This window comes from Selaginella moellendorffii, unplaced genomic scaffold (assembly GCF_000143415.4).
Source record: "Selaginella moellendorffii unplaced genomic scaffold, v1.0 SELMOscaffold_45, whole genome shotgun sequence".
NCBI lineage: Eukaryota > Viridiplantae > Streptophyta > Lycopodiopsida > Selaginellales > Selaginellaceae > Selaginella > Selaginella moellendorffii.
The window spans coordinates 1,313,163-1,340,396 of record NW_003314306.1 but is presented as its reverse complement, the minus strand read 5'-3'; the positions used below and the strand labels follow the sequence as shown (position 1 = coordinate 1,340,396).

Genomic DNA, 27,234 nt, shown 5'->3' with positions numbered 1-27,234 from the left:
CATTTAGAACCACCCATACCTAAAATAAAGGATGGCCAAGAATCCTTTAAATCGTTAAGGAACACTCAAAGCTCATTTATTGTAAACATGAGTGTTACATCTATCAACTATAACTACCTCATAAATTACCAAGCTCTTTTTCACAAATTAACCAAGTTTTCTTACCACATTTAAGATCAAAAACTTGTATGTAATATCTAGATTGAAAACAATCCTAACATCACTAGCTTGAATGGCCCTTGGCCTTCATAAGCTGATTGTATATAGAATCATTGAGTTCTACAAAGTTGTTATGAATGCAAGACTTCAATTCTTGAACTTTTACTATGGGATGTGGATGTGTATATATAATGGATTCCACCATATTCATTTTAGCATTCTCTAAACTCTTTATTAAAAAGGAATCCTTACATTAATGTTTAGCTTTGTAGATTACCCTTCACTTTATCTTTTTCCTATTGGTCCAAATAAAGCTTCTTGACCTTATTACTATCTCCATTCTTCCAACCTTAAATCCTCTTTGAACTGCTTATATCCATTGCACTCAAACCTTTGATGAACCATTATACTTTTAACAATTCATTACAGGTTACCCAACTCAATGCTACTTAAATCTCAAATATCTCAAAACCCTTAACTGATTAGAAAAAGGGGTGTGCTCTTCTTTATGGGTTATTTCTTTATAAATTATTTTTTAAATTGTCCTCTTTAGTTGCTTACAATTTATCATGCTTCCATATAAGTTCATCCCCCCGTGACTAAAAGCTATAACTTTCCCGAAAGCCCCACTTTCTTGACACCCTATCATTTCGGTCGAACCCAATTGAAAGCAAACTAGACTTGCTAGATATCAATCTTAATATATAATATGATTCCTTTAACTAACTAATAGAGTTGGATCTTAGACGAATCTAATACTAAATATAAACTCTTAAATTTAGAATTCCTGTGAGGTCACCCAACCTAATACTACTTAAACTCAAAAATTAAATATTTTAAAACTCTTAACCAATTGAGAAAAGGGGTACACTTTTATTCATAAACCATTTCATTTTATATATGAACCCTTATTGATTGTTCTTTTTTGTTGCTTACAATATGCTTATAATACAAAAGTAAAGATCATAGAACTTACAAGTAGATATACATATTTAAAGATAAAGTCTCATGCTTAATCTTTAGCAATTGGTTCATGAAATAAACCTCAAGATATTTCTACACTAAATATACCAATCTTTCCATTGTGTAGACCATTTGAGGCAATTAGTTATCCATTTGTACTACAGTCCTATGATATATATCTTATTCAAACATATATTATATTTTAAGTAGCCACTAATCAATGGGAATTGAAATTGTACTATTTCCTCTTATACTACATATAATACACTTTATCTCCCTCCCTTAAACTAATTAGAAAAAAATCAGTTTCTTAATGAGGGGGCCTTTAATGGATATTTTATTCATATATATTCCATAAGGTTCCAAGGATGTATAGTAGTATATTTCTAAATCTAATTCTATGATCATATACACTATAAAAGTCTATGGACTGAAATAATAAAATACACACAATAACTAATCATTGAAAATTATAGAATTTTTATGTAAGATATAGAGTAATTAACTATTTTATATTATAATTTTTTTCATTTGTAAAGGAACTCAAGAAAATAAATAGTAATAAATATGGATCTAAAAGGCTTTTTAAAATATTTTAACTGCAGGAGTTAGTCAAACCCTAGATACAAATCTCACAATTCATAGTAAGGCCTCACAACCATGGCCATAGCCTTCACCTCTGCAAGGGTTATTGTGGCCATGATTGCTTTGCATCTTTGCAAGCCTTGCATCATAACAGTTACAAGCTCCATCCCTTTCTCCTTCATTGACATTTTGTTTTTCTCAAGGTGAGCTCTAGGATGCATTTTGCTTTCTTTCTATTTCAAATTTATGTGTACATCGTGGTGTTAGGGATCTTGGTTGAGTGTTGTTTCTCATCATCTGTGATTTACATAGCCAAAAAGCTAAATTGATTTTCTAAAATAAAATAAAAGTTTTTAATATTCAAAATAATCCAAAACCATTACAACGTAACCCTCAAGAGAAGCAAGCCTGAAACACTAGTAAAATTTCACAAATTCAAAGTGGAAGCTTAAATACTATCCTGCACCCTTAAAGGAATCATCTAAACGACCTGGCCACGATCTTGCTTTTCTCAGGCAACCTTTGGGCGTTTCTGTTGGAAATCGTCCGCAAACTTTTCTGTGGCATCTATTGGGCGCTTCTGTCGCGGATCACCTGTAAACTTGAAGAAATGTCGCATCATGATATCATGGGAATCACGAATGTATCTTACCAAGCTCCTTAATGTCAGAGACGTTTGGAATTGGAAGCTTATACGTGTCAGGAAGCAGCAAATGGAGCCATGATTTCGCTTCCTCTGATTGCTTTCCAGCCTCCACCTCCGTATCCGGCACCGCAATTGAAACTTCAGCTAGAAGTCTCTTCGTCTCAGCACCAAGGAAACGAAAGTTGCGTTCGAGACCATAAACTGTTATGTGCGCAACAGGCTCCGTTTTCTTGCCATAAGCTTCGTCACCCTGCAAGTAAGACTTATGCATCTCATCCTTCTTCCATAACTTTGTTGGCACTGGCTCTTTATGTTTTGGTTCTTGGACATTGATGAGGACCGTCACCACTTTGATTTCGATTCCTGAGACTTGCATGAGCCTCGGCCTCAACGCAGTCGTAGAAGCTTTGTTGAGCCACCCACACTTTTTACTGTTCTCAACCGAAACGAGCAGCGCAGTCATCCCCAAGGAAGTCCAGACCGGAATAACAATGTCATAACCTCGGACGTTATTGTTGGCTTTGTACATGATTGCACAGCCTCTCATGAACGCAGCTGCCAATATCTCGGGTGTCAACTGCCCCTGCTTAACCAGCATAAAACTGTTAAAAAAGACGGCAGCGGATTCATCCAGGCCGCTGCATGCCTCGTCAACCTGTGCCTCCCCCCAGCCCAGCAATCGTCCGATATAATCCCGGAGAGGAATGCGGCGTAGGTAGTAGTCACCCTTGTACAAGCTCCAACAAGCTTGCAGCAAGATGAGCTTCACTATGAATTCCCCCCGATGTCCAGCATCCACATAGCCATTGTAGCAGCCGTTCAGGAACAGCCCTAGAGCAACTTCTAGAGGCTCGCCACTCTTGCGGTTGAGAATCCTAGCGGCCGCTTCACTCACAACGGGCTCCACGGGCTGACTGATATGCACTCTCGTACGATCGAGGGAGATGAACGTAAGGATACTCATGTGAGAAGCGACAAGAAGCTGGCTTTGCGCACTCCGCGGGCATATCTCCAGGCCCGCTGATGCTGAAAGCAAGGCCAACGCCTGGCTCTCAGCCATCTGTACCCTTCCGGTAGAACCACAAACGTCCACAGCTTGCCCCTGAAAGTCCCCGTGCAGCACCCCAACCAGCTTGGCTTCCGCAAGATCGAGGAGGCTCCACACATTTGGATTGCTGTCAAGGCGGCTACTCCATAGGGGCCTTCCATACCTGAACAACTGAGCTGGAGACAAATCCGTAGTCCGAGGAACAAGGTCCATATTCACCACCTGATGAATAGGCCTTAAAAGCCGCAAACCCAGGATATTAGCTTTCCTCGACTGGTCCTCGTGCCGTCCCAGGATATTAGCTTTCCTCGACTGGTCCTCGTGCTGCAGATTACTGATACTCCCCATCGTATCAATGACAACTGCAAAGTATTTCTTGTGTGTGAAGAAAGCTCTCGCCACTCGCCTCATCTGGTAAAACGGCGATTGTGCCATACCGAAGGTGCTTTCCCCATTCGGTAAGAGACCACGACCTTCATCAAAAACAAAAAGCACCTGCACCTCCCCCTCTTCCGGCAGTACATCCTTCAAGTTTTCAAACTCTCGTTGGAGTAGATTCTCGTTCCTGTCATCCGGTGACTCACTAATTTCCTCTACAGCTCTGCTGTTGATCAATTCAAGCCATTTCTTGTGCACGGCCTCCGCAATACTGGACGAATCCATCTGTGAATCCATCCACTGCACTGAGCTCATCTTCTCACCCTTCACCGTCTCATGGAGGACAAAAAGCCATGCTTTGAAGTATAGCGCCATCTCCAACTCACTGTTCGTTCGGCTGAGCTGGTTGGCAAGCTCCCCCGTTCGAGGAGGACAGGCGGTACTGTTTGCTGCTGCCGTGCTGCAATAGCAAATATACACTCCTAGGCGCGACATCTGCATCACTCCGCGTGTTTTCCCCGTGCCAGAACCCTGTACTATGGAGGTATAGCAGCTGTAGTGCTGGTCTACACAATAGCCAGTGCTATAAGCCACAATAACAGAAGAATTCAAGACTTACTCTTTGAGCATTCGTTCCTCAACTTACACAGCTCCTTGTACAATATCTTATGGGCCTCCCCAACGTACTCCCTCGGTAACGATTTCATCGCCACTTTCGTATTAATCTCGTGCCACAAACGATCACGATCAGGCCTAGTGTTCTCTGCACAGGCACAAGCAAAAGAATACTCGAGCACCAGACAAAAACACAGAACTTTCACCTATCGGCTTCTGCATGAGGAGGTTTTCACAGTGACGCAGCCACCTGCACGAAACATACTCCAACCTCTCCTTTATCCACTGTAGCAGCTTGGGGTCTCGTGTTTCTTTGTTTGCCACTAGGTCCATGATCTTGGTGCCGCGAGCCTCTACTGCACAGTAAATGCAAAAAGAACAGTAGCCTAAAGAAACAGCGAAAGAACTTACAGTTGAACTGCACATATATTTGGCATGCGAGATCAAGATTTCCTGGAAACAAGGGCAAAATCTCACGAAAATCGGCCGTCCACAACCTGGAGGCCGAATAGCCTTGCCGCTGAAGGCGCTCATAGTCAGGTCCGCAAAGATCCCGCAAGCGCTCCTCGCCGTCATCGCAGACGCTCTCCATTAAACCCTAGAACTTACCCTCACACACCTTTTTCCCACCACCCAATCTTATGGGGTCTGTCAAAATATAGTAATTTCAATTTACTCGTTTCATCATTAAAATTTTCGTCCCATCTAGTATCAGCTTTCCTCTGAGTCCACATGAAACATGAAAAGCCATGTAAAGTTTAAGCCCAACCAAAAGAGTAAGAAGAAAAAAAGAGGAGTTACATTTTGGTAAAAGGTCACAATAAATCTTTTGACTCTGTACTGCTCGAAGTAGACTATTGTTGCTGTGCTGTTTCAGCATTTTGCATTGCTCGCAGCCTCCGGCACTGGCATAAGTTGTGAATTGTACTACTTCTGCAATTGCCAAAGCAGTGAAGTATATACTTCTAAGTGGCTGGAAATTATTTTCTTCTTGTGTTTTGCTTGGCATCTGGATCTCAAGTAATGGGAATCACTGCAAGCGCCATTTAAGGATTCTGAAGCTTCTAATGTAGCAAGTATGTACAATAACAAAAACATCAGGTCAACATGTGGCAATGGCAGAAGAATGTTTTCTGATTCTGCATGACATTTCTTCATCCTTGGATTTTTTCCCCTATTAGTTTGTTGTTCTTCTTGTAATAGGACAAGCATTGTGAGGATTAGCAAAGAAAAACTTTCAATACTAGTAGCATAGAAGTCATATTTAAATTCTTGCTGCTTGCTGGACTGTAGTAAAGATTGATTCTTATTTATCTAACAATTTATTCTAAGTGCTAATGGATGCACTAAAAAGTTATATTGAATGAATGTTACAACTTTTTCAAAACTTCAATGAGCAAACTTTCAAAGAACTAAGGTACCATCACTAATTTAACATAATAGATCACCTTCAAGAACCCGGACAACAAAAAAGCTCCCTCCATTCCAATTGGTGTATAGTTTAAAAGCAATTCTCCCCATGCAACTTTGTTTACCTTCCTACCATGTCTCCTTTTAGGAAGTGGATCCCACTACAATTGTTGGGACACCATAGGATCTTCACACCAATTGCACAGATCAGCTGGATGAGGATTTACATATTGCAGCTGTTAGTATTCAGATTCATTAATGTCACATTGCTTTGATGCATGCGAAGCAATGAGGTGAAAACTTCCTCCCATGTGATATTGTTTGGCACCTTAATGCTTAGCACCATAGAGTGAAGTTTCAACCTCCCTGTATCAAGTATTTGGGAGCACAGGGACAAACTCCTACTTGCTTGCATGTCTCCCCAATGGAAAGGTAGTAGTTGGCTCCACTCTGAGGTCACTGGATTTCACCAATGGAGCCCATGCAAGGCTTGGATCGCTCTGAGGATGTGTTTCCGCTGGGGGTAGGCTGCATACCAAGCCCCGAGTTTTCATTGCCTCCATCGGTTATTGAAGTTGTTGCATCTGCAGGTAATGGTGATGGACTCAAGGCGAAAAAGTGGTGGGTTTCGCAGACAGAGCTAGTCAAAACCCACAAGGTTTCCTTCTCACCACTGTTTTGACACCAGCGGAGGCGAAATGTTGGATTGCTGATGATGGACTTCCATGACTTCTGAACAACAGAGCACCCACAAAGTGTGGCCAAGTCCACAAAACTGAGAACTGTCTCCAGAATGTCATCTTCATCACCAAGACCTGCCTGCATTGTCAAAAGAGGGCCTAAAGGAGTCGACACTGGAGAAAGATTGAACCCTTGCGTAAAGAACGGAGCAATAATTTTTCGCTTTCTCGCGTTAGCATTCATTTGGTGTGGGCGGCAGTCGTAAGGCACTGCGGCCAGGTTGATCGGGGTGCGTGTCCAACGGTCGAGGGCTCTGCCCGTAAGCAGCTTGTTCGAGTGTGGTTGTACATTTGAGGTGGGAGCTGACTCGCGCTCCACCGTGAGAAATGCGCTACTAATATATAGCGAGAGCTGGAAGACGCAGAGAGATTCCTGCTTAGAACTCGGTGTTTGCCTGGTATGGAGGGTCACAGCCAACAACAAGACGCTTGGAACCGCAAAAAGCTCCTGTTTTAGCAGACCGGTCTTGCACTAGACCAAATACCCACTAACTTCATGGGAAAAATCTTCTTTTGCCGTGGTTTTTCACTCATGGTACCTTCACAATGCTGCATCATCAACATGAAAGCAAACAAATACTCTTCCAAATCTGCATCAATGCTCATGGCAATACAACTATGTGAGGAAGATTTGACAACCATCCACGTTGAAATAATTAACATCAATCACAGTTCACATCAACCCATTCCGAAACGAGCTCCTTAAACACAACGCCACCAGGCTTGGCATCCAAGATGAAGAGCGCACCTGCAACGAGTTCAAGCAAATTTTGATCGATGTTAGTATATTTGCAGTCCAAGAGTTACCTGGTGCGAGCCATTTAGCCGAGCATTTGTGGCTGGTACACGACGGCATTGGTGCGAGCCAGATAATGTTTCTTAAGTTCATGCTGCTGTCGTAAGGAACGAATGATCCTGTCAAATGCTCTAAGGCGCTGCATTGAGGCATTCGCTTACCCGTTTGGCAATAGCCGAGGTTCAGGGCAAAGTTGTTCTTGTCATGCTCGGGGTACTCTTGACAATGAAACCTGCAAAGTTACAAACATTCAGTCATGGTGACTAGCGTTTGAGCAGGCAAGCTTACAGAATACCGAGCCTTCCAGTGCCGTAAGCAGTAAACATGTGGCCGTGGAAAAGATCGTAGCAGTTTACAGAAACGTTAAAACCTGCCAAGGGAGCTAGAGCCACAATTGCTTCAAATAAGAATGCCATGTACGAGTTGATTTCCTGCAAGCAACACATAGTTAAGAGCGCGCTGTATCTTCAACGAACCTGATCAACAAAACGCTTGGCACAATCGTGCTTGGTAAGCACGCACTTGCTAGCGTTCGAATTCTCAACATCGGGGACCTGGCGAAAATTTCAGCTGAAGTTTCGAAGGGAAAATACCAACTTCTACCTTGTGAAGTGCCGAATCCAGCTCCGCTAGTATAGCGTCAGGCTCCCCAGCCCATTCCACGGATTTCCTGGCTTAAGTTCGCAACAGAAGCCGGAGGTTCCCTTATCAACCTCCACATTCGCTCTGGCTTTTCTACTCGAGAAACTCCCCTGGACCGGTATGACGAGCTTCTCAGCGTTGGTGGAACTAGAAGGCGAATGGACGACAGAAGCTCCTGAGCTTGAGATTCTGTCACTGATTTTTCCACCTCTCCACCCAGTAAAGCTAACATCTCCACGTGTCGAGCAATAGTATCTTCGTCGTCGTTTGAAGGACCCGGTGGAGGCGAGGCAGCCCAAGTAGCACATTGAGCTGATAGCCATTTGGAGCATCCAGAATTCGGTAGCCAGAGCTTGTTCTTGGCCTTCCATAGCTGGCTATGGAAAACTGTTGGTGACCAAGCGTAGTGTGGCGAGAGCAAGGTGACTACCACCACATATTGCATATGAATACCTCTCATCCTTTTGAGCGTTCTCCTTCTCCTAGCCTGCCAAGAAGTTTTTCAAAAAACAAAAGTAATGACCTGCTTATAACTTTGAGTCTGTTGCACTATAAAATAAAGGTTTAGTATATACTTAAAATCCTATATACAATTTATATGTAAAACAATATTACATGGAGTTTAGCAAAATTCAGCATACCAATACCTTAGAATAATATAGAGCTTAGGCTTAAACCCAAACTTGACACTAAACAAAGAGCTATATAGCTTAATAGGAGTTAACTTAATATCTTAAGTGGTTGGCTATACTTCCAACCACTATCTCTACAATACATTTAGGAACTTGGGCTTAAACCCAAACTTGACACTAAACAAAGAGCAATACATCTTAATAGGAGTTAACTTAATATCTTAAGTGGTTGGCTATACTTCCAACCACTATCTCTACAATACATTTAGGAGCTTGGGCTTAAACCCAAACTTGACACTAAACAAAGAGCAATACATCCTAATAAGAGTTAACTTAATATCTTAAGTGGTTGGTTATGTAGATGGTTAAGATCCTTTAAATGTCAAAGAACACTCAAAGCTAATTCACTATAAATATAAGTGTTATATCTATCAACTATAATCACCTTATAGATTACCAAGCTCTTTTTCATAGATAAACCAAGTTTTTTTTACCACATTAAAACTCAAAAGTTGTATGTAATATCTGGATTAAAAATGATCCTAACATCACTACCTTGAATGTTCTCCTTGGCCTTCACAAGTTGATTGCACATAGAATCATTAAGTTCTATAGAGTTGCTATGAACTTGAGACTTTGGTTTTTGAATTTTTACCACATGATGTGGATGCTTATATACAATGGATTCCACCATATTCATTTTAGCATTCTCTAAACTCTTCACAAAAAGAAAATCCTTGCATTAATGTTTAACTTTGTAGTAATAAAAATAATTACCCTTTTCTTTATGGTCCAAACAAAGTTTCTTGACCTTATTACCCATTCTTCTATCCTTAAACCCTCTTTGAATTCATTGAGTTCAAACCTTTAATGAAACATTATACCTTTAATAACTCATTCCAATACTACTTAAATCCTAAATATCCCAAGTAACCAATTGGAAAAGGGGGTGCATTTTTCTTTATGATTCATGTCCCTTTATATTTAACCCCTATAAATCATTTTTTAAATTGTTCCTTTTGGTTATTTACAATTCATCACGTTTCTCTATAAATTTATACCCTCATGAACAAAAGTTGAGAGTTACAACTCTCCCTACTTGACACCCCCTTGTGTCAAACTTAGATGGAGACAAATTAAATTTGTTAATATTAATCTCAACATGTGGTGTAATTCCTCTAACCAACAAAAAAAGTTGGATCTGAGACTTTTTTTATGCCAAATGTAAGCTTTTGAATTTAAATTTCTCATGAGTTTACCCAACTTAGTACTAACGGACCTAAAATTAAATTCAACCATATATCCCTCTGTTTCCCTTTGTTTCTTTGCACTTGCAACCCATCCCCACTCCCCAAGTGAGTTCACTGTCTCTATCCCCCCCTTCTAATAGAAGGCTCCAATACCACTTCTAAGGACTCTTGAAATAGCAGTAGATAAGAAATGAGAAGGCAAGAGTCCTTTAGAAATGGACAAGAGCAAATGAGCAAAACGATTGCAGATAGTGAGAGAATTTCCCATGATGAACATGCCTAAACATAGCTGCTAATAAAATAGACATTTTAGAAAGCTTCACAGGTTTTCAAAGGCTATAAGGGTCAAATGTCTTCTATAAGTCTATTTTTATAAGGGCTTGGACACACATTGGCACTTCTGATAGGTAAGTTCTAGGATTTAATGGAGAGCATCTATGATGACAATAAGGACCACTTGTGGGAACTTTTTAATGAATGCAAGGCTATTTGGCCTCCAAGTTGTGGATGGTTGATGGACATGAGGTTTTCCCTTTGTTTCCAAGAACCTTCATAAGACCCTAACACCAAACTCATATCATTGTGTCATATACTTGTCTAATAAAAAGATAACACTTTAGGCATAATAAACAAAATGACTACTCGAATCTAATAAAATAACAATAAACTTATTAACACATCTAGCTAATAACTCTGAGCATAGCTAAAGATGCTAACTAAACATAATCAATGCTCAGCCAAAACTAAAGTAAAGACCATGAGATGGATTTATATTGATACATGTATGGGTATTAACATTTTAAACGCAAATAACTAAGTTGGACATTACCACCCTCAACCAAGGTGCAAGGACATCATAATGAAGTCAATATCAATGAAAGTTCATTATTCTCATAAAGTTTAATCCAATATAAAGTGTAATCTACCATAAAGCATAACACTATAAAATCTATCCAACTTAATTGTCTTAACCCCAAAAGTTAACATCTTTTTATAGTTGCATTATATAAATTATTTACTAAAATTCAAGCTAACCAAAGTCAATGTTAACCCCTTCACTAGTTTGCAATGACTCACAACACCAAAATAGTTTTTAAACAAAACGATTAATAAATTAGCCATTAGAGATGTCTAAGAAAAATTTAGGAGAAATTTCCCATTCTAGAGAAAGCATGATTTTCAATTCAAGAATGTAAATTTTCAAGATTTAACCAACTTCCTTCTATCTACAACTTCACATAGATGCACCTCAATATAAATTCTCATTACCCAATTGTATGTATAAATATTGAATATCATGCCTATATATCCAATATCAACATTTGTAAAAACCTGATCATGAAAACTATATTTTTAGATATTCATATTGCATAAACACTCTTCTTCAATCACTTTCAAAATTTAATGTGAAGCCAAAATACTAACACAAAAAATGATATGAAAATTAAGTTTTAAAGAAACTCCTTACTACTCGACATAATATTGCCACTTTCACTAATATAAGTGTTAGCAATATTAATGCCCCAATTACACACCTTCTATCCAATAATCTATTTCAAGAACAATCTATAGTAAATGAATGTTAATGGGCAAATTCTTAAAGGACCAAGGTACTAACACTAGTTTAATATGTAATGGATTACTATTGACAACCAAGTCAAAACTAATTCAATGCTACTATTTGCAAATAAATTAACTTCACCATCAGGTTATTCATTATTTAACTAAGTAACTTTGTAATCATATTGTTCACGGACATATGGATATAGGAGGAGATAAATCAACATACCCTCTCTCTATTGAAGGAGACGATTCTGACAGCCCCAATCTTGAAGCTTCCCAACTTTGAGCGCTCATTCTTTGTGGAGACAGATGCCTGAGATGCAGGAACAGGAGCGGTTTTGAAGCAGGAACATGGGATTATTGCCTTCAAGAGTCACTGCTTCTCTCCACAAGAGGCTGGCCTGCCAACTTACAAATAGTAAATGCTTGCAATGATGCATGCGGTGGAAAAGTGGCAACATTACTTGCTGCCAATGAGATTCACATTGCAGACTGATCACTACAGCTTAAAGTACTTGCTGGAGCAAACTCATCTCAACAAAAAGCGGAGACGATTGATCAAGAAGCTGCAAGATCTGGATTTTACAATTGACTTCCGGCCAAGGAAGAAAAACATCCTTCCAGATGCTCTGTCGAAGATGTTCGAGAAGCTATCTTTGCAGCTAATGCTCAGCTTTTCGCGAAGGACACCAGCTCTCCAGTCTATCACAAGGTGCTCTTCAATAGGCTCTCAGGATCTGTAGATGAGACGCACCAAGAAATTGCCTTCAAGGTGGCTTGCTGTGGAGGAAGGGAAAAATCATCATTAGCAGTCAATCAGACATCCGTAAAGAAATCTTTGGGGAGTGCCACACTCGTCTTCTCTCCAGTCATCCAGGAATGACAAGCACATTGGCTGCGATAAAGAGACAGTTCTATTGAAACGGGATGCAGAGGGAAGTAAAGTTGGGTAAGAGCGTGCAAGACAGAGACAGTAGCGTCCCAGTTGCTCAAGCTCCATTTGCATCAATAGCAATGGATTTTGTCTCAGGATTGAAGGCTGCTGGTTTTGATGCCATCATGGTGGTAATTGACCTGGCAACGACAGCAGATGCTCGAAAGGTGGTAGAGATTTTTTGTTTGGGAATTGTACAGTATCATGGCCTTCCGGCAGAGATAATCTCCGAAGATTCTAGATTCTTGAGCAGGTTCTAAGATCATGGGGACCAAGCTGAGCTTCAGCTCTGCATACCACCCATCGACAGATGGCCAAACAGAGAAGGTAAACCAAACAATGAAAAATCTTTAAGGCCACACCCCGGGGACCTCAAGTGGGGATGGCCTGTTAAGGTTCTAATCTGGGCTTAGCTGGCTTAGACCGGTTTATAAGAGGCTGCGGTATGACAACTATGGTGTGAATTCTCTTCCTCCTCTTCTCTCTGCCTTCTCACTATCTGCAATCTCTTTGCTCATCTGCTCTTGTCCATTTCTAGAGGACTCTTGCCTCTTCTCACTTTTTGTCTACTGCTATTCATCCAGATTTACAACAAGAGCACAGTAGAAATATCCAGATCGGATCCACGAGCTAACATGGACACCATGTAAATATTTATATGGAGAAAATACAAAGTGGTAGTTAGGGGAGAAGAATGTGTAACTACCTCAAAGTTTAAAATGGTATCGGAGCACAGGCAAAGGACGTTTGGGAGAAGCAAGCAGATCTTGATCACTCACAAACCATTCTCCAGCATGTGAGCAATTGATTGCAAAATAAGACACAAGAAAAATTATATCAAGCAATTGAATGCTTTATCGTCCAGCAAGGTTAGCCAGTGGTTGAGACCTTTGCAGGAATGATGACAAGCAAAGCCCTTCCTGCGATAGATAAGATAAGACACGATCTGCAGTTAAGATAGCTGCTAAATCTTGGACAACCTTGGCAATCAAGCAAGTGAGAAAACCACTGTTGGGGATTGAACCCAAGACCTCCTACACCAGTGTTAAGTGCTTTATCACTACTTTACCACTGAGCTACCTGCCCTGGTTGTATAGTGTATCAATTTAGTTCCAACAAGCATATTTTAAACAAAAACTCATCATATGCACTATGCACCCAAGATTGAACACCATTCTTCTCTTAGTGGGAGTAGGCTTACTTATTTTTCCTTTGCAAAGGTTGTTGTGGCTAGGACTGCTTTGCATCTCTTGCAAACCTTGAGTAATGGCATCCATTCTTTTCTCCCTCATTGATGTTTGGTTTTTCTCATGTAGGTGGCAAGTAAAGGGTGAGCAACATCTACGTGTTAATAGAAATATTCTTAGATTATTCTAGTATATTAAAGAATATTCCTTCAAGGTTTTAGATTTATTACACAAGTATTTTAAACAAAATTAATAATTTTAATAATTTTAATAATTTTTAGATTTGTGTAAACTACCAATATATAATCTTAGTTGCAATAGTTGCTATTTAATAAAGGTTTTGTGTTATCACCTAATTTACAGAAGAAATTATTATTTTGCTATTTAATAGTTAGTATTTATACTAGTTATTAAATTTAGCATTCCATTATTTGTAATCTTCAGGTGTTTGTTATTTCTTATTTTTAGAATTTCTTGAGACAAGTACTAAGGTTGAGCTTGTGGTTACAGTTATAAAGTGTTTTCTTCAAATCTAAAATTTACTTCAACCAAAGTTTAAAATTCCAAATTTGTCAAATTCACCCCTTCTTTAACTGATAAATATGATAGTTTAAACTACAACAAACTATGTATGTAGAACTTCCATTAGACAGAATCACATAAACTTATCACATTATTGTGGAAAATTATTATATTATCATTGTCCCAAAAATAAGGAGCTGTAAGGGCCCAAGTGTACGGCTACGATAATATTAGCATAGTGGGATTTTATTAGCCGTCATATTGGTTTAAATCCGAACTACTTACTTCTATATATAAGCTAAGGCTTTTGGGTTAATTAATATGTACATTTTTTGTATTTTATTTCCATATTCCATGCCCTCACATTAGTGGAAGTGAGGAGCATCTGTGATTGTCCTTGATGAGTGTTTGGATTTAGGATTTTGGTTTAAATCTAGCTTTTGTATCGTCTAGATCTAGCTTTTTCCATTTCCTTTTTTTTGTTCTTTCTTTTCAGGATTTTGGTTTAGATCTAGCTTTTTGCATTGTTTAGATCTCCCTTTCCTTCTAGTTTTTTGTCATTTCTTTTTTTTTGCTCTTTCCTTTTTGTTCATCTTCATGGTAAATCAACAATTTCCTCCTTTAACTCTGCAGCAGTAGTTGGTACAATTGTTTGATGCTATGTGTTTGCAATTGAACAACCAAACTCAGCTAATGGCAGCATTCATGGCATATGGTACAACTTCTCCTACTCTTGGTGCCAATCTTTACGTTCGGCCGGAGTTCCTTCATGGGAATCCTAGGGATGATTTATACCATGGGTTCGATCACTTCACAGTGATTATTACATATAATTTTTGGGATGATGTTTAATGTTCATATGAGTTTCCCATGTGTCTCCAAGGGATGGCGTTGTAGTGGTACAATGGTTTGAACGCAGCCACTTGTGAGGATTGGAGTGTTCTCCCAAATGTCTTCAAACGTGCATTTAAACATGCCGAAGATTGTGATGATGTCTTCTAACAATTGCATCATCTTCGCCAAAGGCCATCTGAGTTGGTGATGCAATTTGGCGTTTGTTTCTGAAGTCCTTTGTTTCGTGCAGAGCTAAATATACCGGAGCAGATCAAACTAAGGATGTTGTGACCAGCACTTCGTCAAGATCCTGTCAGACTTGTGCATGCACTTGCTCTTGCCACCCTTGACAATATTTTTCGATTGGCACAACGTTGTAAAATGTCGCCTCTTCCACTTCTCGTTGCACATCCTTCAACTCCACTTTTTATGGGTGATGGTCTTATTCCAATGGAGGTTGATGCTGCTCCTGCTCAAGTTCAAGGACAAGGGCGAGGCCGTGGTTGTGGCTGTGATGTTCGTTGTTGGGCATGTGATGAAGTTGGTCACATTTATTGGTGTTGTCGGCATTTTCCAGATTGGCGGCCACCATTTCCTGGGTGGAGACTTTGGCATCAACAAAGTTTTGTTGGTGCTGCTGCAGTGGAAGGTCTAGACACTGGAAACGAGGAGTCGCATGAGTAACAGAGGGACCTTGCATGAATAATACCATATTTCCCATGAGGGTTTGCAAGTTGATTCTGACAAACTTATGGTTGTTCTAAAGTTCCCTATTCCAAAGTGTATGAATGATGTGTAACACTTCCTGAGCAAGGTGCAGTATCTCGGTCATTTTGTGGATCATTTTTTTTATCGCACTGCATTGTTGCAAGTGTTGCTGAAGTCATCAATATCATCTTTCATCTGGTCTATGGATTGTGAGCAGGCGTTTGTGGATCTCAAAGTGCTGTTAATGACTCCTTTGGTTTTGGCATATCCTGATTACACTCGATCTTTTATTTTGAGTGTGGATGCTTCTGATATTAGTCTTGGAGGTGTCTTAATGCAAGAAAGCCCGAGTGTGCTTAGTTAGTGCCATCCCATTACGTATATAAACTGTATATTACAACCAGCAGAGGTGAATTACTCCACAACAGAAAAAGAGTGTTTAATAGCAATTTAGGGTTTCGAGAAACTTCATGCATATCTACATGGTTCTCGGACATTACTTGAAAGTGAGTTACTTCATTATTGAAGCGAAAGAACCTGATTGGTTGTATTGCTCGGTGGGCTTTGAAGCTTCAGATATATGATTTTGATGTTGTTCATCACCCTAGGAGTTTTATGGCTGATGCTGATGCCCTTTCTCAAACTTCTCTCCTTTTCCACTCTCTTCTCATGTTTTTGACGAGTCTGTTGTTCCAACATCTGTGGATTTTCTAAACAAGGATTCTATGCTATTGGCGGTTGTTGTACTTGATGTTTAGTGTCCACAAGATGCAGAGCAAGATCTACCTTCTCTTGAGGAAGTTCGCGAAGCTTAAAAGATTGAGCTATGGATTTGAAAGTTTCAAGATGGCTTTGAGAATCCTACATCACTTGCTAATGACTTGCCATTCCGACATTTACATTCTTAATATCATTTTGAAAATGCCCTTCTTTATTTTGTGGGAACAAATCCTAATGATCCTTTACAGTTAGTGGTGCCTTCCATCTTTATTCCACGGTTTCTCCATGCCCACCATGATTCTTTTATTCTATGCGGGCATATGGGATATTGTTGTGTGACTGAGAAGTTATGCAAGTCTTTCTATTAGCCGGAGATAAGACATAATGTTATCCGGTATGTGTATAGTTGTATTTGGTGCCAAGCTCATAAGACTCCCCTTCATGCCACAGAAGGACGGTTGAAGTCAATTGTAATTTACCGTCCATTTGAGTTGGTGGTGTTTGATTTTATGGGATCTTTTCCACGATCCACTGCTAGCAATGAGTATGTTATTATTACTTCTAACTATTTAACTCAGTAGGTGGAAGTTGGTGCTCTTGCTAGCGCCTCTGCAATTGCTATTGAATACTTCCTCCTCAATCGAGTGGTATTCCAGCATTCTTGTCCAGAGCAGATTCTTTCAGATAATGGTCTCGCATTTATGGCTGAGGCATTTCATGTTTTGACGTCTCGGTTGGGGATACGCCACACTTTCATGAGTGCTTATCATCTATAATCAAACGGTTTGGTGGAACGGCTTATTTAGACGTTCAAAGGGATGATTGCGAAGTATGTGAACTTTCAACATTCGAATTGGGATGGTTATTTACTGTTTTTTCGGTATGTATATGACATAGGGGTGTAGAGTTCTGATGGTGCTTCACTATATAAACTCTTATATGATCATGATCTAATATTACCAACGGAACTGGGTTTACCTTCACGATTGCCACGAGTTGCCAATGTTAGGTCGTGAGATCAGTATTTGATGAGCATTCTTCCACTTGTCCAAGCAGAGTCTGCCAAACACTTAGGCTGTGTATAAGTGGGACAACAATGGTGCTACAACTCCCATCATCGTCCACCTGCAGAGTACAAAGTGGATGACTTAGTGTTAATCTGTTTTCCCCATCTTATGGTACGTGGTTTATCTAAGGGGCTCCTTGCTTAGTGGAAAGGACCGTATTGAGTGTTGCGGCAAGTTGGACCACAAGTTTATAAGGTTTGGCATAACGTCCAACAGGCTGATCTTCTATAGATTGTGCATGTGCAACGGTTAAAACACTTCATACAAAGGGATCAGGAATAATTAATACCACCTATAGATCCACCAATACCACCTCCTGACATTCCTCTAGGTCCTGACCCATCTACAAAAGAACCTTGATGGTCTTCCATTATTCCGAGAGGAGGGGATGATGTGAGGGCCAAGTGTATAACTACAATGCCGTACACTAATATTAGCATAGTGGGATTTTAATAGCCATCGGATTAGTTTTAATCTGGACCTCTCACTCTTGTATATAAGTTAGGGCTTTTGGGTTAATTGATATGCACATTTTCTGTATTCCTTTTCCATATTCCATGCACTCACAGAGCTAGAGTGCATAAACTCATTTAATTGTATATCTTGCTTTAGATCAACATATAACCCATTTAATATTATGAATTTTTTGTTCTTTGTTTTGGAAGTACCTAGGCTCTTAGTTTCTTGAAAGCATTAGTCTTTTTTGCTTTTTAGTGACATATTTGTACTTAGGATGGTGCAGCTCTGTCAATTGCATTGGTTTACTTGCTTATCACTTTTTTTCCTAAACATTACTTCCACCTAATTATAAACATATGAATTTGTATTAAACTTCTACACAACCATTTGTGTTTACCATAGTATTTAACTCAAATGCATTTTTGTGTATGTTCATATAGACTTTGCTCCTAATGTAAAAGACAATTCCTCTCTCAACTAATTAAAAGTTTAAAAACTTTGTTTAGACCACCATTGTAGACAATTTTAATAGCTTGCCAATTAGTTTACATTTCATCATTCATGAAACTATAAAATGTTTATTGTATTGTAAATTACACTTTACATAAGAGAACATTATTATCATAATAACTTAATAATTGCATATTTACCTAGGGTTATACACTATAGTAGTTATTATAGATTATTTGGGAATTCAATATATATAGTCAAAGCACACCCATAAGTATTGCAAATCCATATTTTGTTATATCCATTTAATGAGATCAACTCCACTTCCAATACCATTTAGAAACATGATATCATTTTTCAAATTTAACTTATATTAATCCTAAAAAAGCAATTTTTTGAAAGGAATTATAGTTGAATTCATTTTTGAGCTTTAAAACTCCATTGAGATTTGAGGACTTCTAAAAAAATTAGATTTCCTTTTGGAATTCTATATGATATTTCATATTTTGCAAAGATATTTTAAAGTAAGCATAAAATAATATTTTAAATTATACTTTTATTGGTAAGCAAAAGATTATTATCAATAGTTAAGATGAAAGAGTCAGAGTGTTTCCAACTTCAAGAATTTTTGAAGAATCAACTTATTTATTGCTTTAGTAGTTATAACTACAAGTTAATCTATTGGAAATTGATCTACTACCTTTGAAATAACAAATGTAGATTCCAAGCATGTTCTACTCGCCTATCTTAACTAATATAAATTACTACTTTAGTGAATGTCATATTATTTAAGATTAATATAAAAAATATAAACTCTATATTCTCCTTCATATTATGGAAACTCCATGCAAAAGTGATATTTGACAAAACAAAACTACTCTATAAATACCTTACCACATTTAAGTTGGGCAAAGAAGGCCATGGCTGGCTCTACGATCTGGTCAAACAGCTCGTGCCCCCACCCCCTACTGCTGGGAAGGTTAGTATACACTAGCTCTTTCGCTTACAGTTGCCCAGGGATTTCGAATTTCTGCTCGAGGCCTATGACGAGGGACGAGTGAACCGCCCACTCGACTTCAATCTTGGCCTCGCCAGCGAGGAAGCTAGCCAAAGTGACACTGTCTCTGTCAAGGAATCTCATGCGTGGCTCATGGAACCATGCGCATTCCTCACGTTTGAGGAGAACTTGGATATAAAAGTAGTCCGGCTCTGGCTAAGTGCGTCCAAGCTACCACTTTATGTTGGATGCCCCACAACTTGTAAGTTCTTGATTGGTTTTTGGATGATCTAGCTAAAGCTCGAGAATTTGGGATGTTTCAGTTGAGGAGCTCAGGCAAATGGCAGTGCCACTGGCGGAACCAACTAACTTCGCTTTAGAAGAGAACCTCCCATCCAAGTTCCAGATCACAATGAGGGAGACAACGCTGATAGGTGCAAAACCATGGGCTGTCTCTTCAGCATCCGGCGCCTAACGACTTGCCCGAGACTTGCCCGGCCTTCTTCAAGTGTTACGCGAAGGTACGTTACCCCATCACGAAAACCGAGGGAGGCTACCCGTCCCATGGTCGGATCACTGGTGATGTTGAGGTTGACAAGATTGAGTTTGAGGAGGGCGTGGAAGGCGATTTATGTGATTTCAAGTTCAGTGAAACACCGCGGATGTACAGGCGGCTTGCTGCATTGATCTACTCCAGGGACGTTTGAGGTTACTACAAGGAGTTGCATCTTGACTTTTCTTTCTTTTTTGCTCGGTAAGACGAGAACACGCATTTAAGAAGGTTTTATTTGCGGGCAAATGCTTGTCGATCGCCACCGTTGGCTCGGGGATCTCATCGCTTAGATCACTCTGTCCTTTGCTTATGGTGTTCGCAGAGCAGAGTTTCACGACAGGCTTCTCTACACCAAGTCCAGAAATAACTTCACCTACATGGATTGGTAGAGAGGGAAAATCACAGACACAGTGGTCTCCAATCCAGAGCCAGAGAGTGAGGGCCAGTTTATGGCTGGTCCAAAGATCGGAGGATGAGACGTCAATCTTTGTTTCGTTTCGTTTTTTTCTTTTTTCTATGATCCGGCTCTTACCCCGGAGACGAAGCTATAGTTGACATCAGTGGACGCTCAATCTCTGGAAGAAAACTGCTGCGAGTGACAATCGCCTCCTGCCGCCATGATCTTGCCGAAAACTCGGCTGGCAGTCGCCGGATCCCAAAAGAGACCTTACCATACGTTGGCCATCTCCGTCCGAGCTGAGCACATTGGCGTAATAAGGCGAGTGCATCATCGATGAACGCCATTCTTCAAGCCTACCGTGAGTGGAATACGTCCACTATGGCTCCAGGAGTTGTTGGACTTTGACCCAGCCAAGCCCATCGATGATGTCGTGGCACTCGTTGTGGCACCATTGGAGCCGGGGGAGCTGCTCAGGGGAATTAACGACTCTCCAGTTCTAGGAGGCCAGATCAGCAGTCCCTGATACCTCATACCGAAGCCGTGATGGTTTGCATTGAGCACGCAGTGTGTGGCTCTGCAAATCCAAGCTTCGGGTTTTCTACCCGCTTGCTGTAACTTGGAAGTTTTTCCAAGTTTGTAAGCTTTCTAGGTCCGTGCTGTAATGTTTTTGATGCTTACCTTGCAGACCAAGATATAGCAAAACTTCCCATCAATGTTCCAAAGGTTTTGGTACGTCGCTATTGAAATGTACCATGTGCCAATCAAACAGGAACGTTTGTATCCATCTCATCACCTCTGGAACGAGGGCTCCGAGTTATAGCCATCGATGACAGGTTGCCTATTATTTCTTTTTCAGGAGCCACCTCGCCATCTTTTTACCTGAATGTTTACATGGAGCAATGCTGAATGTTTACATGGATTATCTTTGATGATTTTGGCAATGCAAGTCTGAGATGTCTTCGTCCCGGGCAGGGCGGAATACCATCACAAAGTAGGTTTAAACTTTCTAAATTGACCGGGCAAGATATATTTTGCCTTGTCCACCACTAACATCCAGGAGCGGAGAGCATCCAAAGGTACCATGCCTCACGCTCACGGAGTGATTGGAAATTCGATAGGTCAACAGTTACATTTAAGGATGTTTCTAGAGAGAGAGAGAGATGTTATGGTCACTGCAGCGCCGGGGCATTGGACCTTTCCGATTTTGTATTGAGATGTGGACGATGACTGGCTGGTGTCAATGATGACTGGACTTGGTGTGAAGGAGATCAGTCTCGCAGTCAAGCGTTAGCTACCGCTTACGCTGAGAATGCTCCGTTCTGTTTGGCAGCTTCCAGCCGTTTCGGTCCAGAAAGTCCCAAGCAAGGAGGTTATGAAGCGGGGTTCGGGGAAGGAGAGTTGCAGGCGAGTGTATGCCAGGCATCAAAAGGTTGCGCGCTCTTTGTCTTTAACCTGATCTGTTGGCAGATTGGGCGGGTGGGCGGGTGTTGCCACACACCAATCACGCTGTGAAGATTACCTCTTAGTGTGCGTCGAGCTCATTTCCAGACTTTCTATTCGAACACTGGTAGTGCTTGGGCAGGATGGAAAACGTCGGTGCTTTTGTGAAGTTTTTATGGTGATAACAATGACTTTGCTGCCACCTCGATGGAATTGATGAGACATGCTGCAAGCTGTGTTGTCGCCGTTGAGCTTCGCTCTCGTAGCTTCTCCATGTCGCTCCAGATTGTGGTAGCTTCTCCCTAGCTTCTCTGCTTCAGAAAAGTTTGGAGAAATCAAACACGGCATCAAGCTATAGAAGGAACCGTTCCATTCTAGAACTTTATGTGTCAGGAGGGAATTTTATTCTGGATGATGGTGACAAACATAAACAGTTTATGCTTGCAACCATCTAAAACAGAATGGGGCATTCCGAGAATTGAACTCGGGACCTCTCGCACCCTAAGCGACAATCATACCAGTAGACCAGATGCCCATTAACACTTTAGTCGTTCTTCCGTGATCCGCGAAACGCGAAATAAAATCTTTTAAACAGTTGGAAGTGAATGTGGCACCGCCTTTGGCACGCCACATTACAATCCAAATCCAACACCTGCCCTCGCAATGCTGCACGGGGCCCCATTTCTGATTGAAAAAAAAAAAAAAAAGCATCAGCACCACGGAAGCAAACGATCTTCGAGAAAAGCTCTTCCACAAAACCAAATCTTTGCGCAACACCGCAACTAACGCAGAGATGGCGATGTCATCGATTCCAGAAAACGAGCGCTTTTATTTACCATTTGTTTTGTTTATACACACTTAGCAAATATCTTACACCATCCGTGTAGCGCTTCTTCGTCTTGGCCATCAAGAGTGAGGGCAAAAAAACAAGCTTTTTTCCATGGCTTCCTCGCATACTTTTAGCAACCGGTGCCTTGGTTCTGTTTTATCTAGTAGCGAATAAGTAGCGTAGACATATATGATCAAGCCGAGCCTTTGTCTGAGAAGAGATCTAGCAGCATCAACGTCTGCAACCGACGAAAGAACAAACCAAAGGGATGAGAAACAAAATCAAGAGCCGAGAGAGGACAGCACACCTCTGGGACGGACAATTGGAGACGAAACTTGGGACCGTCGTAGTGATGGAGCACGGGACGGAAAGCATCCTCCTCCAGAGGCTTGTAGTTCATTCTAACTCTTATGCGAACCTGGAGAGGACAAAGCGAGAGAAAGTTAAGCCCGGATCCTCACACACGCTCGAGAAGCAAATGAGAAAGAAGTGAAGACAAACCTGTGCAGGGAACCGAGATTCTCCACGACACTTCTTGTCTTCCCACGCAGTAGGATCTATGTTTGAGCCCCCAAAACTCGCAGCCTGTAGAGTCACGCAAAAGTTTGGATTCGCCATCAACATGAGAGTCACAAATCCTGAGAGAGAGGTAGCTTTACCTCGTACACCCCGTGAAGCTGGTGCGTAGTATAGTTGTAAAGAAACAAAGGCAGGCCCGGCTGGATAGCACGAACAGAGTCACGGTACCTTTGAGGCAAGCCTGAAAGCGCAAAAGAAAAAAAAAACAAGCTTTCAGTCATAGCTACGAAGAAAGACAGAAAAAAAACGAGAGAGGACTTACCAAAGAGCTGGCGCTTGAGGTCCTCTTGCATGGTATCATTGTTGCAAACAAAGATATAGCCACCAAGCGTTTCATTCCGTGGTAGCATCTCCGACGGTGGAAGCGTCTTGAAACGCTTGTCAAGCCCCGAGGATCCCTGCTGCTTCTCTAGATTCGCTTGCTTCTGCTCGAGGAACGACTGCTTTGGATTCCCGAGTCCGACACCACCACCGCGCTTGAGATCGCTGGCCACTTTCTTCACCTCGTTGACAGTGATCCGCGGCTTGGGGTCAAACTTTTGCTTGCCCAGGACTGGTAGCTGCGCCTGGTGGTGCTGCTTGAAAGCCTGGAGCGATTGGAGCGAGGGAGTGCCTCGCCATTTCCAATCCACCGCCTTGTGATCTACCGGCTCGTCCGGCAAGTTCCAGAAGGTCGCCAGTGTGCCCGGCTTCCAAATTCCACACTGCAAGGCGCCACCAGATTTTTAGCCCTCTGCGAAGAGAATCTCAAGAAAACTGGCACTGGAATGGAATGCACTTGCGGCCAAGCACAAAGAGCTAAGATTCTACCGAGCAAGGGTTTGTAGATCTGGAAGATCTCACCTGAGCTTAGAAATCAACGCGCAAAGCAGCGGCTAGAAATCGTAGATCGAGCTGCCGGAGGTGATGATAGATCGCTGCGCACGCCCTCCACAGTCGTCCCTGGCGATGGCCCGTGAAACCGCGTTCTTACGCGCACAGAAAAAATAGAAGGGGCAAAATAGCTTACACGTAGAAGAACTAGTCAAACGTCACGGGTTCGATTCCTTCCAGCCCATCCGGCCAGGGTTCGAATCTCACTAGCATAAACTTAACTGTCAAGTACAAGTTAAGAGCTTAACCGGCAAATTATTTAACGGAATTATTTCCAGGGTTCGAATCTATGTAGCGTAATTTAAGTTCGAACAAACAAAACTTAACTTTAAGTTAGAGAGATCCGCATACTCCCAAAAAAGAGTATATTCATAATAACCGGCCAAATATTTAAAGGAATTAACTTTTACACAATTTTTAAGCCATAACAAAACCTTTCGTTCAATAGGAAGCAAACAAACAGAGGGAGAAAGAGAGAGAGAGAGGGAGAATGGAGATAGACGCCGACGACGCTAAAACGCGAATCCTTTGCTTTCTCCTCTCTTACTCGAACGCCCACTGGTTCTCCCGCCGGACCTCCTCCTCTTCCTCGGGCGTGAAATCGTTCTTGATGTTGAAAGTCTTGCGGATCTCCTCCGGGGTCTTGCCCTTGATCATGTCCGCCACGGTTTGGCACGTCAGATCCAGCAAGTTCCGGATGTTGAGATAGTTCGCGGCCTGGAACAAATCACCCAAATCGATTGTCAGTCGAAAGCTCAAGACCCAAAACGAGAAAAGCGAGAGAAAAAGGGGGGAAGAAATCGAACGAAGAAATCCTACCAGGATGAGGTCGAAGAGCGTCGCCTGATCGACCTTGACGAACTCGGCGTCCCAGGCCTTGATCTCCTCCTCGGTGGGCACGACCTTGGAGTCGTCGCCGCTCTTCTGGGCATCGACGTGGTACTTGGAGTACTCGATCACCTTGGCCAGGATCTTGCTTGGGACGTTGGGCAAGGGTATCGGCGCGTCCGACCCAGTGTCCTCGATCATGTTCTTCACCGTCTGGGACTCGAGCGCCACGGCCTCGTCCACCTCAAACATCTCACCATCGCTGCTGCGGAGCTTTACCTTGGTCGACATCCTCCTCGCTCTCTCTTCTTCCTTCCCCTACCCTTGCAACCCTAACAACGCCTCTCTTAGTACGAACGCTTTCCTTATCTCGGCCTTTTCTAGACTTGTGGCCCGGATTCGAACCCGGGACCAGCAAAACGTACTAAAATAAATGAAGAGGACTTTTTTTGCTGCCTTCACGAAGGATTGAACTCAAGACCTTGAGTTTACAAGACTGACGCTCTACCAGTGAGGTACAAAGGCATTTGCACGAAAAGACTCAATTGACTACCATTGACTCTTTGACTAGCCAAAGGGTCTATTTAGTAATGCCTCCATGGAGGATTGAACTCCAGGCCTTCAGTTTACAAGACTGACGCTCTACCACTGAGCTATAAAGGCATTTCCAAAAATCTCCCGTTTTGACCGTCCTTTGACTCGCTAGGGCGAGCAAGATCGTTGACCGATATTCTCTTAATTCACAATAAGACGATCTCGCGTTATTTTTGATGAGACGATATACCTCGTCCTCAAAAGGTGCGGAGGCGGAGCTGGATATGGCGTAGCTTCCATGCTTGGCACATCGAGGTCCGGGTATATAAACACTTTATACAAGAGTGTCAAGCACAGATCACGGCGCAGTAGTTCTCTGATCAATCCTTTTGGGAAGTTCTTCGGGGATCCCTCGCTCCAATCTTCGTGGAAGAGTTTACTACAATCGCAATGGCCTTGATCGCGTCCTTGACCAACAAAATGCTGCTGCTGCTCCTCGTCGCTGCCCTCATGGCCGCGGTGGTGGTCGACTCCTCCAGGATGATCCAGCGTCTCGACGATGTGGTTTTGCTCTCGCCACCAACGGGGCCTAATCCGGGCGGGAACTCGAAGGATCTGGACGAGGTGGCAATGGAATTCATCTCTCCGCCAACCGGTCCCAGCCCTGGTGGTAACGGTGGATCGCGGTTTGAGGTCTCGAAGCCCCGGACGCCATCTCCTCCGGCCGGTCCGAGCCCAGTCCACAATGGAGAGGGCCAGTTCGTCGTCTCCAAGCCCCGGACAACGCCATCTCCTCCGGCCGGTCCGAGCCCAGTCCACAATGGAGAGGGCCAGTTCGTCGTCTCCAAGCCCCGCACAACGCCATCTCCTCCGGCCGGTCCGAGCCCAGTCCACAATGGAGAGGGCCAGTTCGTCGTCTCCAAGCCGCGCACAACGCCATCTCCTCCGGCCGGTCCCAGCCCCGTCCACGACGAGATCGATCTTCACTTGGTTCCAGCGGGTCCGAATCCACTCCACAACTTTGGAACCGTGTTCCATAGCGTTCCGGAGGGGCCAGATCCAGTTGGAAACTAGGGTGGAGCTATGGTGGTTTTGCTTCTATTGATTTTTTTTTTCTTGCCATTCATGCTTGTTTCTTAATTCGCCAACACTTCGTTTTTTCTGGCTCAATTGAATCCTCTCTTGGATAAATCTTGTAATTACATGCAAAGAAATTGACAATGCTGAATTAATCGCCCCAGTGTTCTTTGAGATTGCTCTTCCTAGATTCCAAAGCTGGCGCTAATTTGTTCTCGGAATTTCTGACAACATGCCCGAACGGCAAAGTTGGCGCTAAATTTAAAAGCAAACGAGAGGGATATTCGGTCCTTTGTGCTAGACTTAGGGTTCTTTCATGAGACAGTGGCTATGGCGGAATGCCGCTGCTGCGCGAGCTGGGATATCTGGCTTTCGATCGCGGGGCCTCTCCAGCTGCGCTCTATTCGGCGTTGAGAGCAGCGCGCCGTGCTTACGCGATTTTCTTGCCCGGCGTCAAGACGCGACGCACAGCTTGATCTTTGTGAGGCACAAGAAGCTCCGGCTTGGGCCTACGACGAACAAGGTTCTGGCGCTGGAGAATGTGGCAAGTTGGAAGTAAGTTTCGATGCTTTCGGGGCGTGTGGAGTTAGATCTGATTGATTGAACTACGATTTTTTCCAGAGCAGGCAGAATGAAGTTCCGAATGAAAGAACTAAAGCGCCTTATGATGTGCTCCCGAGAAGAACTAAGATGCAAAGAGCACGGGACTTGGTGGATGCAGTAAGTTCTTCTCTCTCTCTCTTTTCTTTTTATTTCTTCTGGATCTTTCAAAACTTCGTGCACAGGTTTTGCCACTTCCCGATGTCAAAGAGGAGA

At 42.1% G+C, this 27,234-nt stretch overlaps 4 protein-coding genes, 1 long non-coding RNA gene and 1 other non-coding gene across 6 annotated transcripts; 1 reads left to right on the top strand and 5 right to left on the bottom strand.

Moving 5' to 3' along the window:
* Positions 1–2,111: 2,111 nt before the first annotated feature.
* Positions 2,112–5,003, bottom strand: LOC9656257. Its single transcript, XM_024685763.1, has 4 exons — positions 4,601–5,003; positions 4,399–4,542; positions 2,360–4,345; positions 2,112–2,301 (listed from the first exon to the last, which is right to left on the bottom strand). The coding sequence occupies exons 1-4, from the start codon at positions 4,968–4,970 to the stop codon at positions 2,219–2,221; spliced, it is 2,583 nt and encodes an 860-aa protein (XP_024541531.1). The 5' UTR covers positions 4,971–5,003; the 3' UTR covers positions 2,112–2,218.
* Positions 5,004–7,749: 2,746 nt separating this feature from the next.
* On the bottom strand, positions 7,750–8,022 carry LOC9656618. Its single transcript, XR_002993632.1, has 3 exons — positions 7,944–8,022; positions 7,817–7,894; positions 7,750–7,771 (listed from the first exon to the last, which is right to left on the bottom strand). It is a non-coding gene; the product is annotated as an uncharacterized LOC9656618 (long non-coding RNA).
* Positions 8,023–22,507: 14,485 nt separating this feature from the next.
* LOC9656255 (B2 protein) lies at positions 22,508–24,192 on the bottom strand. The gene is made up of 6 exons (XM_002980588.2): positions 24,142–24,192; positions 23,369–23,810; positions 23,187–23,287; positions 23,029–23,112; positions 22,835–22,945; positions 22,508–22,765 (listed from the first exon to the last, which is right to left on the bottom strand). The coding sequence occupies exons 1-6, from the start codon at positions 24,190–24,192 to the stop codon at positions 22,721–22,723; spliced, it is 834 nt and encodes a 277-aa protein (XP_002980634.2). The 3' UTR covers positions 22,508–22,720.
* Positions 24,193–24,345: 153 nt separating this feature from the next.
* Positions 24,346–25,157, bottom strand: LOC9656617 (SKP1-like protein 1B). The gene is made up of 2 exons (XM_002980587.2): positions 24,799–25,157; positions 24,346–24,696 (listed from the first exon to the last, which is right to left on the bottom strand). The coding sequence occupies exons 1-2, from the start codon at positions 25,096–25,098 to the stop codon at positions 24,523–24,525; spliced, it is 474 nt and encodes a 157-aa protein (XP_002980633.1). The 5' UTR covers positions 25,099–25,157; the 3' UTR covers positions 24,346–24,522.
* Positions 25,158–25,398: 241 nt separating this feature from the next.
* On the bottom strand, positions 25,399–25,470 carry TRNAT-UGU. The gene has a single exon. It is a non-coding gene; the product is annotated as a tRNA-Thr (tRNA).
* Positions 25,471–25,791: 321 nt separating this feature from the next.
* Positions 25,792–26,415, top strand: LOC9656616 (proline-rich protein 2). The gene has a single exon (XM_002980724.1). It carries the CDS (start codon positions 25,792–25,794, stop codon positions 26,413–26,415), a length of 624 nt encoding a protein of 207 aa, XP_002980770.1.
* The last annotated feature ends 819 nt before the right edge of the window (positions 26,416–27,234 follow it).

Excerpts from the sequence above, each read along its gene's own strand:
- LOC9656257 (XM_024685763.1), bottom strand. The coding sequence starts at position 4,970 with ATGACGGCGAGGAGCGCTTGCGGGATCTTTGCGGACCTGACTATGAGC. Across the intron at positions 4,543-4,600 it reads CCTCATGCAGAAGCCGATAG|AGAACACTAGGCCTGATCGT; the intron begins GTGAAAGTTCTG and ends GTGCCTGTGCAG. Across the intron at positions 4,346-4,398 it reads GAGGAACGAATGCTCAAAGA|ACCAGCACTACAGCTGCTAT; the intron begins GTAAGTCTTGAA and ends GCTATTGTGTAG.
- LOC9656255 (XM_002980588.2), bottom strand. The coding sequence starts at position 24,192 with ATGCTAGTGAGATTCGAACCCTGGCCGGATGGGCTGGAAGGAATCGAA. Across the intron at positions 23,811-24,141 it reads GGCTGGAAGGAATCGAACCC|TGTGGAATTTGGAAGCCGGG; the intron begins GTGACGTTTGAC and ends GGCGCCTTGCAG. Across the intron at positions 22,946-23,028 it reads AATCTCGGTTCCCTGCACAG|GTTCGCATAAGAGTTAGAAT; the intron begins GTTTGTCTTCAC and ends TGTCCTCTCCAG.
- LOC9656617 (XM_002980587.2), bottom strand. The coding sequence starts at position 25,098 with ATGTCGACCAAGGTAAAGCTCCGCAGCAGCGATGGTGAGATGTTTGAG. Across the intron at positions 24,697-24,798 it reads CGCTCTTCGACCTCATCCTG|GCCGCGAACTATCTCAACAT; the intron begins GTAGGATTTCTT and ends GATTTGTTCCAG.
- LOC9656616 (XM_002980724.1), top strand. The coding sequence starts at position 25,792 with ATGGCCTTGATCGCGTCCTTGACCAACAAAATGCTGCTGCTGCTCCTC.